General features: G+C 38.6%; 2 protein-coding genes and 2 non-coding genes across 10 annotated transcripts in view; 3 read left to right on the top strand and 1 right to left on the bottom strand.

Moving 5' to 3' along the window:
- Window positions 1–1,299: 1,299 nt before the first annotated feature.
- Window positions 1,300–10,853, top strand: LOC120541648 (40S ribosomal protein S17). Its single transcript, XM_039773482.1, has 5 exons — window positions 1,300–1,396; window positions 2,587–2,738; window positions 7,691–7,796; window positions 9,903–9,968; window positions 10,726–10,853. The coding sequence occupies exons 1-5, from the start codon at window positions 1,394–1,396 to the stop codon at window positions 10,801–10,803; spliced, it is 405 nt and encodes a 134-aa protein (XP_039629416.1). The 5' UTR covers window positions 1,300–1,393; the 3' UTR covers window positions 10,804–10,853.
- On the top strand, window positions 9,615–9,744 carry LOC120541809. Its single transcript, XR_005636084.1, has one exon. It is a non-coding gene; the product is annotated as a small nucleolar RNA SNORA71 (small nucleolar RNA).
- LOC120541808 lies at window positions 10,347–10,476 on the top strand. Its single transcript, XR_005636083.1, has one exon. It is a non-coding gene; the product is annotated as a small nucleolar RNA SNORA71 (small nucleolar RNA).
- A 314-nt stretch (window positions 10,854–11,167) lies between the features above and the next one.
- Window positions 11,168–12,362, bottom strand: part of LOC120541646 (uncharacterized protein CFAP97D2-like) — a 42,045-nt gene continuing 40,850 nt past the window's right edge. For all 7 annotated transcript variants that reach the window (XM_039773475.1, XM_039773474.1, XM_039773478.1 and 4 more), the window contains one exon: window positions 11,168–11,413. In XM_039773475.1, coding sequence (XP_039629409.1) covers window positions 11,330–11,413 — 84 coding nt within the window. In that variant the 3' untranslated portion in view covers window positions 11,168–11,329. The remainder of the gene's footprint in view (window positions 11,414–12,362) is intronic.

Below are 12,362 nucleotides of genomic sequence, written 5' to 3'. Positions count from 1 at the left end.
AGTTTATGCTGCTTTTCAAAAATCATCATTCATGTCACACACCTTTTGTCTTTTTAGAGAAATGTAAAATTAAAAAAAGGCCGGTCAGTACAGGTTAATTGTTACGTGGTTTCTGCAGTGTCGCACCTCTTTTTTATTCTGAGAGAGTCTTGCAGACAGAACTGTGATAATTCCATCCACTCAAAGAATCTTTGAGCCCCTGTCATCATGTGCTGACCAGTTCCTAGATGTCCTGTACCGCAAACAATTATGAAGTCAGTATGTACCCGATATTCGTTTTTATTAGATCACATCTATCTGGTTTTATTAATTGTGTAGATTCAGATTGAGCACAGTCAGCAATTTTTAAGCAAAATTTATTTGAACAGTCAAGCGAATCGCATAAGAACTGAAAAACAAACCGCAACTGACAGCATCCCATTTGTAGGCTGTAGCAACAGAGAGAGATGAGCGCAGTGTGTGTGTGGACTTGGCAAATCATTTTTACCATCGTGACTTTTCTCCAGCATCACAGCACACGCTCGCACTGGGTCAAATCGGGCGACGTAAAATATACTAGCCATGTAAATATGTGTTTACAAAAGGGAAACCATTCATGTTAATAGAAGATGACACGGTGTAGCTGTGAACCTGCTGGGGACTGAACTCTCTGTGAGACGTTCACTCTCAACGCACCAAATGTTCACGCATCTAGCGTTTTCTTTGTCTTCAAGTTAGTGAGATTCAAAGAATAAACAACATAAATTACAAATTAATAAAATAGTTAAGAAACGTGTATAAACGAAATGCATCATAATTCACAGAAACGTGTGTATACGTGGTATTGCAGTTACATCTCGAAATATCACGAAACTTTTTCATGTCCATTTGACATTTTTAGATTCATAACTTGTTTAAAATAAGTAACTGTACTATGTTGTTTCCTTAACTCTATGCGGCCTAACATAACGACATTCCCTATCTGCGGTTCTTGAACGATTAGCTTACTTAGTTCCATAATTAACCCCAATATTCACACGAAGAAAGAACATGCATCATTTCTAAAACACCTCTGGGTGCTCCGGTTTCTTCACACTGTCCAAAGGCATGTTGGTTTTGTTATCTGGTCATTGCGTGAGTCTGTGTGTTCGTCCTGTGACGGGCTGGCGTCCAATTCTTGCTGGGATAAGCTCCAGCGACCCCGCTCAAGATATAACGGGTCTATAAAATGAATTAATAAATACATTACTTTCACTGCAATAATTTTCCTAACGAATAAAAAAAAGCTCTTATTTGCTGACATCGCCCCGACAGCAGGTGTCGCTGCAAGACGAGTCCTGCGCCTTTCACTTCCGAGTCCCTTTAAACTTCCGCTCCCGGCATCCTCCGGCCTTTTCTGCTATCCTGATCCGCAATGGTGGGTGTTTTTGTTTAAGAGAGCGATGTGAAATCCATTCTAATCCTTTTGCCTGTGTCTATTTACTGTTAATGTAACGAGGTATATTTGCTAGTTTAGCATAAGTGACACATTTCGTTATCTTTGTTGGATATTATAAAGTTGGATGGCACTTGTTTAAACGCGGGGAACTGTGGCGATAGCCGCGCTCTCGGCCTCCATGTTGTGGATGTCTTCCGTTCGACTCCTTCCTATCTAGCTCGATAGCAAGGCTCCTTGCAATGTACTTTCGTTTGGAAGCCATAAATAAACCTTGCAATAGATATTTTACAGCAGTGAATGTTTTGGGTCCTGGTGGGTTGTAATCGGCTTCTGGACCGTCCAGCCTCACTTGCGAGTCTTCGGTAATCCACGGTGCTCTTTCCTCGGTGTCTCGAATGTCGTCTTGTGTGATACGAGGCGGAATCGGCAGTGTTGAGTCTGGAGAGGGAGTGTACTGACATGAATACCCAGTTTGGTGCACGTGAAGAAGTCTGAGCTCCGTTTATTCCAGGCCACATTAATGGTTGTATATATCTCACATACGGTTTGTTGCTTTCTGTCGATGCGTTAAAGTACCGTGTAGATTAAATTCGTTGTTGAAATTCGATTACACGTTGAAGGTGTGTTCACGCTTCCCATTTATGCTGGGTCGTCTTCAGGTCTGTAGGCACCAAGGGGATCCAACCTCCACTTGCCTGTTAAATGTGCTTACAAGCGTGTGACCGTGGATGTGCCGTATACTCCGATAATTACAGCATTGCCTTTCAGACTTTCTTATGGTTAACTTTAACTATGAAGTGTTGGAATGGAAATTTACAAATCTAATAGCTACATCTTGCAAAATGAACAATTTTTGTGCACTATGGTGTACCGCGAGTAGTCCTGCGCCGTAGTAAACACAACTGAATTGTTTAGAATACGTGATATGATAGCGATTTACAAATGTGGCTGATGTCTTTTGTCCAAGGCGGCTTGCAACATTTGAAAGATCCATTTGGTTCCATTTCTTTTGTTTTTCCAGTTGGAGCATAGGCAGGTGAAGTGAATTGCTCATTTTTACACAAGGGTTAGACGTGCCTTGCATTACATTAACGTTTCGGATACAGTGGGTGTCACTATGCTATTAGTGAAAGTTGCTGCCATTTTAATTTTTTTTTCTTAATTTCCAGGGTCGAGTCAGGACAAAGACCGTGAAAAAGGCCGCTCGGGTCATCATTGAGAAATATTACACTCGCCTGGGCAATGACTTCCACACCAACAAGAGGGTGTGTGAGGAGATTGCCATTATCCCCAGCAAGAAACTCCGAAACAAAATTGCAGGGTAAGGTGACCTTATTATGGGAATTAATAGTTATATGTGCTCTTTCCATTTTATATGTATTTTGCTCTTGGGCTGTCTCTGAGTTGACTTTATTTGGGTTTATAGTGTTTAATCTTTTTTAGAGTTGTGAAAAAGTACTTTCCATGTAAATTGAATCTCAATATTTTTGAATATGCAAGTATTAGATCTTCATGCAGACAGTGCCTTCAGATACAATTGAATAAAACACAAGGAAATGTTAAACCTTTTAAATGATTTATTCACGAAAAAATTTCAGCATTGCAATTGTCTACTCTGAGGAAAAAGTATACCGTGGACCTGGGAAGCTCTTTGTTTGCTCTTTGTATAACGATCTCTTTGACTCCATGAAATGTTTGACTGCTCCACTATAACAAAACCATCAGTTGCAAGAGGTTTGTGGGTTTTCTCACATGTACTGCCCAATATTTCAGTGGATTGCAAATTGGCTTTTGACCAGGCCAGTCCCTTACCCTCCATTTCTTATTTTTGAGTCACTCCTTGGTGGATTTGTAAGTGTGTTTTGGATCATTATGTTGAAAGGTCCGTTTCAGATTCAACTTGTGCTTTCGGACAGATGGCCTCACATTTTCCTCAAACATACTTTGATATGAAGCTGAATTCATAGTTGAGTTAATGACCGCATGTTTCCCAGGCCCTGAGGTGGAAATGTTACGATCTGGGGTTGCTTTCCAGTCCCCATACTCCACAGCTGTATGAGGTTTTTCCCCAGACATGACTACCGGAACTGACAAAACAGCTCTTTTATCTTTGATTTGTCTCTCCTGAGCACATTGTTTTAGAAGGCCTGGTCTTTTTATGTTCAATGGCAAACTGCAGTTTTGCCCTAATGTTCTTTTCGAACAGCAGATTTTACCTGGCACATCTTACATGGAGGTGAAATTTGTGTAATCTCCTTCTGATTGTGGATGTATACATACACTTTGACACCAATTTTTGCAAGTGTTACTTAATTGCATATATTTTAATGAAACTTGGGGGTTCATTGGGGCTGCTTTTAGTATCACTTGGTCAGGTCTTGGGCTGAGTGTACGGGGCCGGTAATTCCTGGTAACAAATTAGCTGTCGTTTGATATCCTCACCATTTGTAGATTTTCCTTACAGTGGAATGATTCATTTCAAATAATTTGTTGATTTTTAAATCGCATGCCAGACTTGTGGGCATCCATGGCCTTTTTTCTGAGGATCTTGTAGAGCTTTTTTTAATGTTGGCATAATGGCACAGCATACATCAATAGCAAATAAAACACCTGGCCTTTGATATGCAGTTTAAATAAGATTGTGGAGGTTCCAATTCCAGATCGGCACCTAATCTGGAATATCCAAGTCTAATTTTATGGATTCAAGTTGGTGGTAAATATAGGGTTGTACTTCCTTTTTCCATGTGAGAAAACTGCATTTTAATTTAGATTGAAAATGAATACACCATGTATCATTTGCTCAAGTACATCCCCCTTATCTTCCTGCAGACATTTCCCAAAGACATGAATGCCTGTTCAGATACGTTGAAAAAGCCACCAGTTTCCAAGGGCTGTGCTTACTTTTTCCACGTGACTTGGCTTGTTTAGCAGTGATTGGCTTAAGGGTGCCGTGTTAATGAGAAACCGAATGGTTTAGTGAGTGGCACATTAGTGTATGGTCATTGGTTCTCTGAAATTCTCACCCAATTCTTGCTAGACTCGTTTTCAGGTTTCTTAAGAATTAAAAATATAAAAATGTAATGAACCTCAAATTGAACGTTTCCTCTCTGTTTTGTAAGTTTAAGCAGTAGTATTCATGTTAGCAGTCACTTGAATATCTGTGCTATTGATGACTCGCCATAAGTTGCGTCTGTGACGCTGCCCCTAAGTGGAGTTTGCATGTTCTTCCCATGTCCACGTGAGTTTCCTCCAGTTCCCCGCAAGTTCATAGACAAGCAGGTTATGTGGATTGGCAGTGTTAATTTGGCCCTTGTATGTGCATGTGTTTACCCTGCAATGGACTGGTGCCCTGTCTAGGGATTGTCCCTGCCTTGTGCCCAATGCTTGCTGGGATAACCTCCAGATTCTCCATAACCATGCTTCGCAAAAAGCAGTGTTGAAAATGGACGTGTGGATGAAAAAAATAACATAATGACTGCAGACACCTTTGTCTAAAAAGCAGGGAACAAACCTGCATTCTGTGTTCTGGTTCATTAATACTGCTGGCTCATTATGAATATGCCACTTCTTCGTATGCCAAATTGAGCACTACAGTTGCTGCGACTGGCACTATGGCCATAAGCAAGTAACTCCACCTGTTTGTGCTATAATTGGATACAAAAAACAAATGTAACCAATTAAATCTCAAAAGTCAAGTCTCCTTGGTAAATGTCGGCCAAGTGAGTAAATATAAAAGACGTTGGCCAATAGCTTGGCTGTTGTGGACTCTCGTCTCGGTAAGTATGCAGTGGTCTGATATAGGAGAGTTTTTAAAAGCCACTTTGCTCTGACGTAATGACCATCTCGTGTATCAAGAGGTTTGCAAATCACATTTTGAGAACTGCAGACCTAAATTTTCAATCCGGTTTTCAAATATATTTTAGATAAAATTAGCTAGCCCCTTAATTATCCAAATTAACCCATTCACAAACTTTGCTTGAATAGATTAACCCTCACTCACTGTGTGCAGAATAAATGATGCTTGGTTCATTAGTGTCAGTGTTTTGGTTTTTTTTTTAATTACTATTTTGATGCCCTTTTTAAAATCTATAGCACTGCCACTACTGGGAGGGGAAATCACTGCAAGTTTTGCAGTACGTTTGGGCTGTTTTATCATTACGCATTTGTTTCAAGTTAATCTAGCTGTCAGTTTTTATTTGGTGGTAATTTGTGCAGGTTAATAATTTATGGGATGTTGTGGTGGTGGTCTTTGCATTTGCAGTAGCCAATTGTACAATGAAGCAGTTCATTTTATGAATGAGTGTTTGTGTGAACAGCATGAGAAGGTGGAGGTGGGAGATGGGGGGAGGTAACTGGAATTGTGTAATATTGACAGACATGCATATTACTGACGTACAATACATTCTCTTTTGTTATGAGAAAAATGTTTAACTTTGGAGCATTATTTTTCCAACCCTGCCCATTACCAAGACTCGTGTCTTGATCAAATGAAATTGCTGTCTGGAAATTTTGACTATCTTGTTAGTCTGAAGGCGATGTGTGAAGGCAATTTCTATGTCTGAGTATGAACTGAACCACACAGATACTGTTCAGATATAGAAAATTTACCACATTCTTTCTAGAAGTATGACATAACCAGTTGTCGAGTCCTTAAGAGAAGTGTTGATGGATTCATCATTCTCTCTCTATGAAAATTGGGATCAGTGCACTTACTCTTTATGCAGTACCAAGTTTTTGTTGGGCAGTTAAATTTAAAGTTGAATATAAAAATATTGCAGAAAAATCAGTGCATCTCTAAAGGGATTTTTCACGAGGTATATTGCCTTGTATCAGATATTTTGGAGGACTGTTTCGCAAGAATGAGATCAGAGTTGTACACAAGTGACCTTAAAGCAAATTCACACTGACAGTATAATGGCGTAATAATTTTTCCTTTCCCTAGACCAGCACAACATGTTATGACTTACTGTAAGTCTTCCTGAAATGCAGGTGTTGCTATACTGCACCACTACTTACAGAGCTGCACATGATGTTTGCAGTGAAATCTGTTCAGGTATGAGATTCTGATTTGAGGCTTAAAAAAACAAAGTAAAAAACCTACACACAAAAGAATTGACTTTTTTTTTTCCCCCAGTTTCTGTAGTTTGGAATCCTCCTATGTACGGTTATTTTTGACAATTGATTTTTGGGTTGAAACTGAAGTGTTAATGCCCAGTAATACACAGCAATATGTTATGTTGTCAGGCTGCATATAATTTTCCTTTAGCTCTTCTTACATTGGCCTTTTTTCTCATTTCCATGCAATGCTTTTCTGTTCTCTGTTTTGAAAAGTGTATTTAAACCAAGCATGTCAAATAGAAAGATCCTTGGTTTGCCCAACTAGGCAGACTTCATTTTAGAATGAGAAAAATGTGCTTTTGGTAAAAACACAAGGGACTGCTATCAGCCTGTTGCCTCTTTTTACCAAGCTGCTTTTAACTTCAACTGTTTGTTGTCTGGTACAAATCTTGTAAGCGAAATTTAACCCGCTTCCTATTGTTCAAATGACTTGAAATTTTGCAGACTTGCTCACTTAATCAGTTTCACTAATTGATCAATTAATCCATGTTAATGAAGAAATTTTCATATGAAGAATAGTTCCAAGATTTCACCAGTAGATGGCGCTAGTACTGCTTGAAATATTAAAGGAAGTGTTAAAATATTGATTACAAAATTGTACTAAAACAAACAAGACTAAAAAGTCTAAGTCTCTCATACATCACTTGTAAAATAAAAACATGGGCGCTTTTTATCAATCAACATTCAAAAAACACTTCTTAAAGTCTTAGCAAAAGATATATATAAGAATAAAACTTTCCAGAAATGCAGTGTGATAGTTACATACTTTTGAGCCCTGTTTAAGGGGTGCTATGCAAAACTGGGGGAGTCGTGGCTTTTGTTAAAATAGTGATTATTTTTGATCACAAAGCCTCAATATTTGGTTTTGGTAGGTTTTGCTGTACATTCAGAACACCAGCAGTTGAGATCCACTGCTTGTCAGTGCTTATTTTCTGGTGGAATACTTTTGTCATTTTAATTTGTCCTTTGGTAGATAATTCTGCAGACCTGATAGTGTAATACTGAAAGTGTACCTTTAAAGGTGGGGGGGTTTGGGGGACATGAGCACAGTGTTTTTGACTGCTTTATAAAGAAGGCAAACCAGCTGCACATACTGTTCTCCTTTTGCTTCATTTTTGCTGAGAATCCACATTAATGCAGTTTTCTTGTTGTTAGATATGTTACCCATTTGATGAAACGTATTCAGAGAGGACCAGTGAGGGGCATCTCTATCAAATTGCAAGAAGAGGAAAGAGAAAGGAGGGACAACTATGTTCCTGAGGTATGTCACTACCAAATGTAACGTTAAAATGGCATATATATATATATATATATATTATATATATATATATATATATATATTGGGTAATGTTCAATGAGAATCAGAAATTCATGAGTACATCTTTTGAAATAGTGATAAAAATGAGCCTCTGTATATAATATACTATATATGTGTGTGTGTGTATATATGCATGTATATGTAATGCAAAGTTGACTGTTAAAGTTGAAATATTGGCAGGATTGTACATCGGGAGCAGTAGATATCAGCTAAGGACATTTCGATATGTCCGTATTCGGGGTAAGCTTGCACACCACCACCCCTGTAGAAGAACTACATACTCTGTAATCTCAAAAAATGCTTTGGCAGATTAGAAATTTGGTGATGTTATAGAAAAAAAACAAAATAAGCTTAATCTGGCTGATTGCAATGCATTAAAAAATTGTATACAAAGTAGAAGGTTTTGGGGTAGTTGTGTGTGAGTGGAGCCGATGTTGGGTTGTTCTCAGATTGTTCAGCACCGGCGAGGGACAGTGAGTTGCATGCAGTATTGCAGAGAACTAGGGTGTACCCTTGTATGTAGCATTTTCAAAAGTGAGGGGCTCCAAAAAAACTATTAGCCTCTTCTTTTAAAAAAAAAAAAAAAAGTAGTGGTAGTTAATTGCATAGTACTTCAGATACATCTGATTAACCAAAGCCACTGTATCTGAGGCCAGTATCCTATTTCCTGGGCCACACAGCTAGTTTACTTAAGTGTCAGCTCAGTAAGGAAGATGTGGAAGGTTAAATGCTGTCTAAATGTAAAGTATCACAAAAGGAATGTCACTGATCTGACTTTGTGTCGTATGTGCGCTTGGCCATGTTAGGTAACAGGATAAAAAACACTGGGTTTCTTTCCAAGAGCCAGTCCTTGCTGGTAGTGCCCCTCATTGTGGATTACTGGCACAACTTTAGATCATCTTTGTGTTACATTGTAATTTACACAACTAGGAAAAAGTGGACATGGAATAAGTGAATCATGATACAGTCTTAGCAAAGAAATGGTGGTGTGCATTTTCACTTATTATTGGCATCGGTGTTTGCTCAGCATGGTATCTCCTGGTCACAGCAGTGGTGTTTCAGTAAAATAACTAGAAAGATTTGTTTCAGAACCGTATCCACATGTCAGCCTCCCTGACGGGACTTTTACTGAACTGATAGCTTCCACCAGAAATGCAGTGCGTATATTTTATTTGAAAAGCTTTGCTCAATTTCATCTTGTTTTAAGTGTTTTAAAAATACACTGCAGTTCATTAAAGGATTTATTTTTGAAACCATGTCACAATTGGCATGTTTTAAATCCTTTGAAGAGTTTGAGCTTTGTCGTCTATGCTTTTTAACACCTGAAGCAATTGAGCACTAAATATAATGTCTTTCATACATTTAGTTTTGATTTACCTAGAAATGTCTGAATAATGGAAACTTTTGTGAAAGTTGCACTTTTAAAGGTGATGCTAAATGAGTATACTGTAAAGCTGCACTGGGAAGAAGGCTTATGGGTTCATTTGTCTTTTATTTTTCTTTTCTTATGTAAAGCACTTTAAGCTACTTTTTTTTTATGAAAATGTGCTATATAAATGTTGTTGTTCATACCTACAATCCAGGTGGCACATTGTACAGTGTTTTAGACTGATAACAGCACAGTAGTCATTGACAAATTTGTTTGAATAAAAAAATAAATACATTGCTTAGAGCTGCACAGAAGTTGGTGGTGCACATTGCATTCTGCTAACAACCTCCAGTCCCTACTTGAGTGTTTTTTAGGAGTGTCTCTTTAATGTAACCTGCATTGATAGTGATCTTGGTATCCTCGTTGCCTGGTCATCAGAACTGCAGGAAAAGTAACCTGAAAGCATTTCCCGTGTTTGAGTGGGTCTGATATAACCCTGTCGAACCTCGTAGCTTTCAGACATTTTCTCAGTGAATTTAATTCTGTACAATAAGTCTCATTTGAGCCATTCCTTCTGTGTCTGTTCATTTTATTTCCCATGTTATGTAAATGTTTGTCCAGTCACTTGTCCTGAAGAGGATCACAGACTTGATGTTACATTTCATTGTGCTTGTTTTCAGGTTTCTGCGCTGGACCAAGAAATCATTGAAGTTGATCCTGATACCAAGGAGATGTTGAAACTGCTGGTGAGTAGATTAGGTGTGCTGTGGTGTGGTTTTTTATATTGAGGATTGTAATGCAGTCTTAAGGGATGTTGAAACAACAGATTCGGTAGGGCGATTCAACATTCTGAACTTTGGTTATTTAGAAGCTGCTTGATAGGTGGCTTATAACAGGCTAACTGTAATGCACGTGTAAAAGGTTGTGTGCAGGTGGAGCTGATGTTTGGTGGTAATGTCCATCTCTTGACTTCGAAGCTTGCCCCCTTTTGATTTAGATTAATATCCCCAATACCCAGACATTTTTCCTCATTGTTATATTGTAGTGTTGCCTTTGGGTGGGCATTCCTTTGGACCCTTGAATGTGTTTAGTATGTGGGGGGTGCTTTAAGTTTAAAGTGAGAAACCTGCATCGATAGTGATCTTGGCATCCTCGTTGCCTGGTCATCGATACTGCAGGAAAAGTAACCTGAAAGCATTTCCCGTGTTTGTATGGGTCAGTGTTATCCCTTTCAAACCTCGTGGCTTTCAGACATTTTGAACTGTCAAGTTTTAACCAGTTTTGTCTTTAGTACTGTAGTGTTTTAAAGTGTTCATTTTCAAAAGCAATGCACGTTTAGTTCTGGTGTAGTGGTGCATGTTAACGGACTCTGTGTATAATAGTTTGTATAACATGCTTTTGGAACTTATTTTTTTATGGTGGTTACTCCTCTAAATGTGTAGTAATGAAACTGAATGATCATCGGATTCATTTAAAAATTATTTTTAATTTTGTTTATTACAGGACTTTGGCAGTCTGTCCAACTTGCAGGTCACTCAGCCAACTGTTGGAATGAACTTCAAAACTCCAAGAGGAGTCTAGGAGTCTTCATTTGTAATATACTGTTCTCAATAAAAAATCCATAAAATGTATATGTTTACTGCTTTTTTTGGAAGAGTCCTAGTCCTGTTCTTTTCTCTCTTTGACTTGTAAATAAAAGGTTTGCTGGCCATTCCATTATTGAATAATAAATGCAAAATGTATGTTGGAATCATTAGTTGAAAGAATTCCTATTTTGATTTTTTTATTCTAATTGAGCTGGCACATGTGTGAGTAGCAACTTACCACTAGTGTTTCTTGAGATTGGTGTGAAGATTTTAGATCTTATTGTGAAATGTATAATTGGCTGCGGTGTTACTGACCAGACACTCAGAAATTAACCGTATTCAAACAAGGCAGCTGAGGGTGTGGTGTGCATACTGATTTATTAGGGTCTGTCAAGTCGTGTTAAACCACCGACTAGCATGGCCAAAAGGAAAATATTTTGAGTAGCTACCAGAATGTGTCTGAGAAGTTGTAAGTATGGATGAATGCTGGGCTGTTGGATACTCTGCATGATGGAATTTATTCATGACTCGTGCTGACTTTCAACTTCTTCAGCTTCTTCGACCTTTTCTAGTTTTTCATTGAGGATCTTTGTTGGTCCTTTTCTCTGAAAAACAAAATAGAAAAAAAAATCTTAATGCAAAAAAAGTTTGCATCCTCTAATGAATAGTGCTTAGTGGTAGGTCTATTTAATAAAAAAAAAAAGTGCAGATTATTTGTGTAATCTTGAAATGTGCTTACAAAGAACCATTGGAGGACACACTGGCATCCTTATTCAGGTGAGATGTGGGAGATTCACGTTTCCCTTGTAATGTTTGGATTCTGCTGTTCCCTGCCATTGACTGGGGACCTGTTTGTGTCTGCGGAGCAATGAATTCCTCACATTTAGGCCACTCTTCTGTTTCCGGGGAAATCCTTGCTTATTCTAACCCCCCCGCCCCAGTTTGCCTGCTTCTGCCTTTGGAAACGCCACAAACTCAACGCCACACACAAGATTTCTATACATTTGAGCATTAAAGCCATTTGCAACTTTATATGTGAGAAGGAATTAATGGACTCGATCCTTAACTGGAAGCCAGTAATGATCTTGCGGATGATTTGTCCTTGCTGTTGTGCTTTTATCAAAGAAGCCAGTTAGAGTAGAGCAGATCTATTTGATTAATCCGCCGGGGAAGCTGAAACTCGTATTGCAGCAAAAACATTTGACTCTTTATCTCTGTGTTCAAAATACAAGATGTCCAGCTGTGTTCCCTGTTTAAAGTGGGATGAAATCAAAGTAATCCCTGTAAAGCTCGGCTTTATTGTTTGCGGTGCATCTTCTATTTTAATGTATTTCATAATTTGTGTACTAATAAAGTGCACTGAATGTTTCTATGACTTCTGGATGGAGTGAAGGAAAGGCTGTTGGGTTGGAAGCATTAAAATGCCCAATGGTGGCAGGCAGGAAAAAATCCCCCGAGGTGTTTCTTAAACCATCCTCAGAGGTGATGGGCAGAACTGTTTGTGATGGCATCTAGTTTTGCCACCATGATGTTCGCAAGAGCCTCCACAGTGTT

The sequence above is a fragment of the Polypterus senegalus genome, chromosome 12 (assembly GCF_016835505.1).
Source record: "Polypterus senegalus isolate Bchr_013 chromosome 12, ASM1683550v1, whole genome shotgun sequence".
NCBI classification, from domain to species: domain Eukaryota; kingdom Metazoa; phylum Chordata; class Cladistia; order Polypteriformes; family Polypteridae; genus Polypterus; species Polypterus senegalus.
This window is presented reverse-complemented; position numbering and strand designations above follow the sequence as displayed.

Excerpts from the sequence above, each read along its gene's own strand:
- LOC120541648 (XM_039773482.1), top strand. Across the intron at positions 7,797-9,902 it reads GGGACAACTATGTTCCTGAG|GTTTCTGCGCTGGACCAAGA; the intron begins GTATGTCACTAC and ends GCTTGTTTTCAG. Across the intron at positions 9,969-10,725 it reads AGGAGATGTTGAAACTGCTG|GACTTTGGCAGTCTGTCCAA; the intron begins GTGAGTAGATTA and ends TGTTTATTACAG.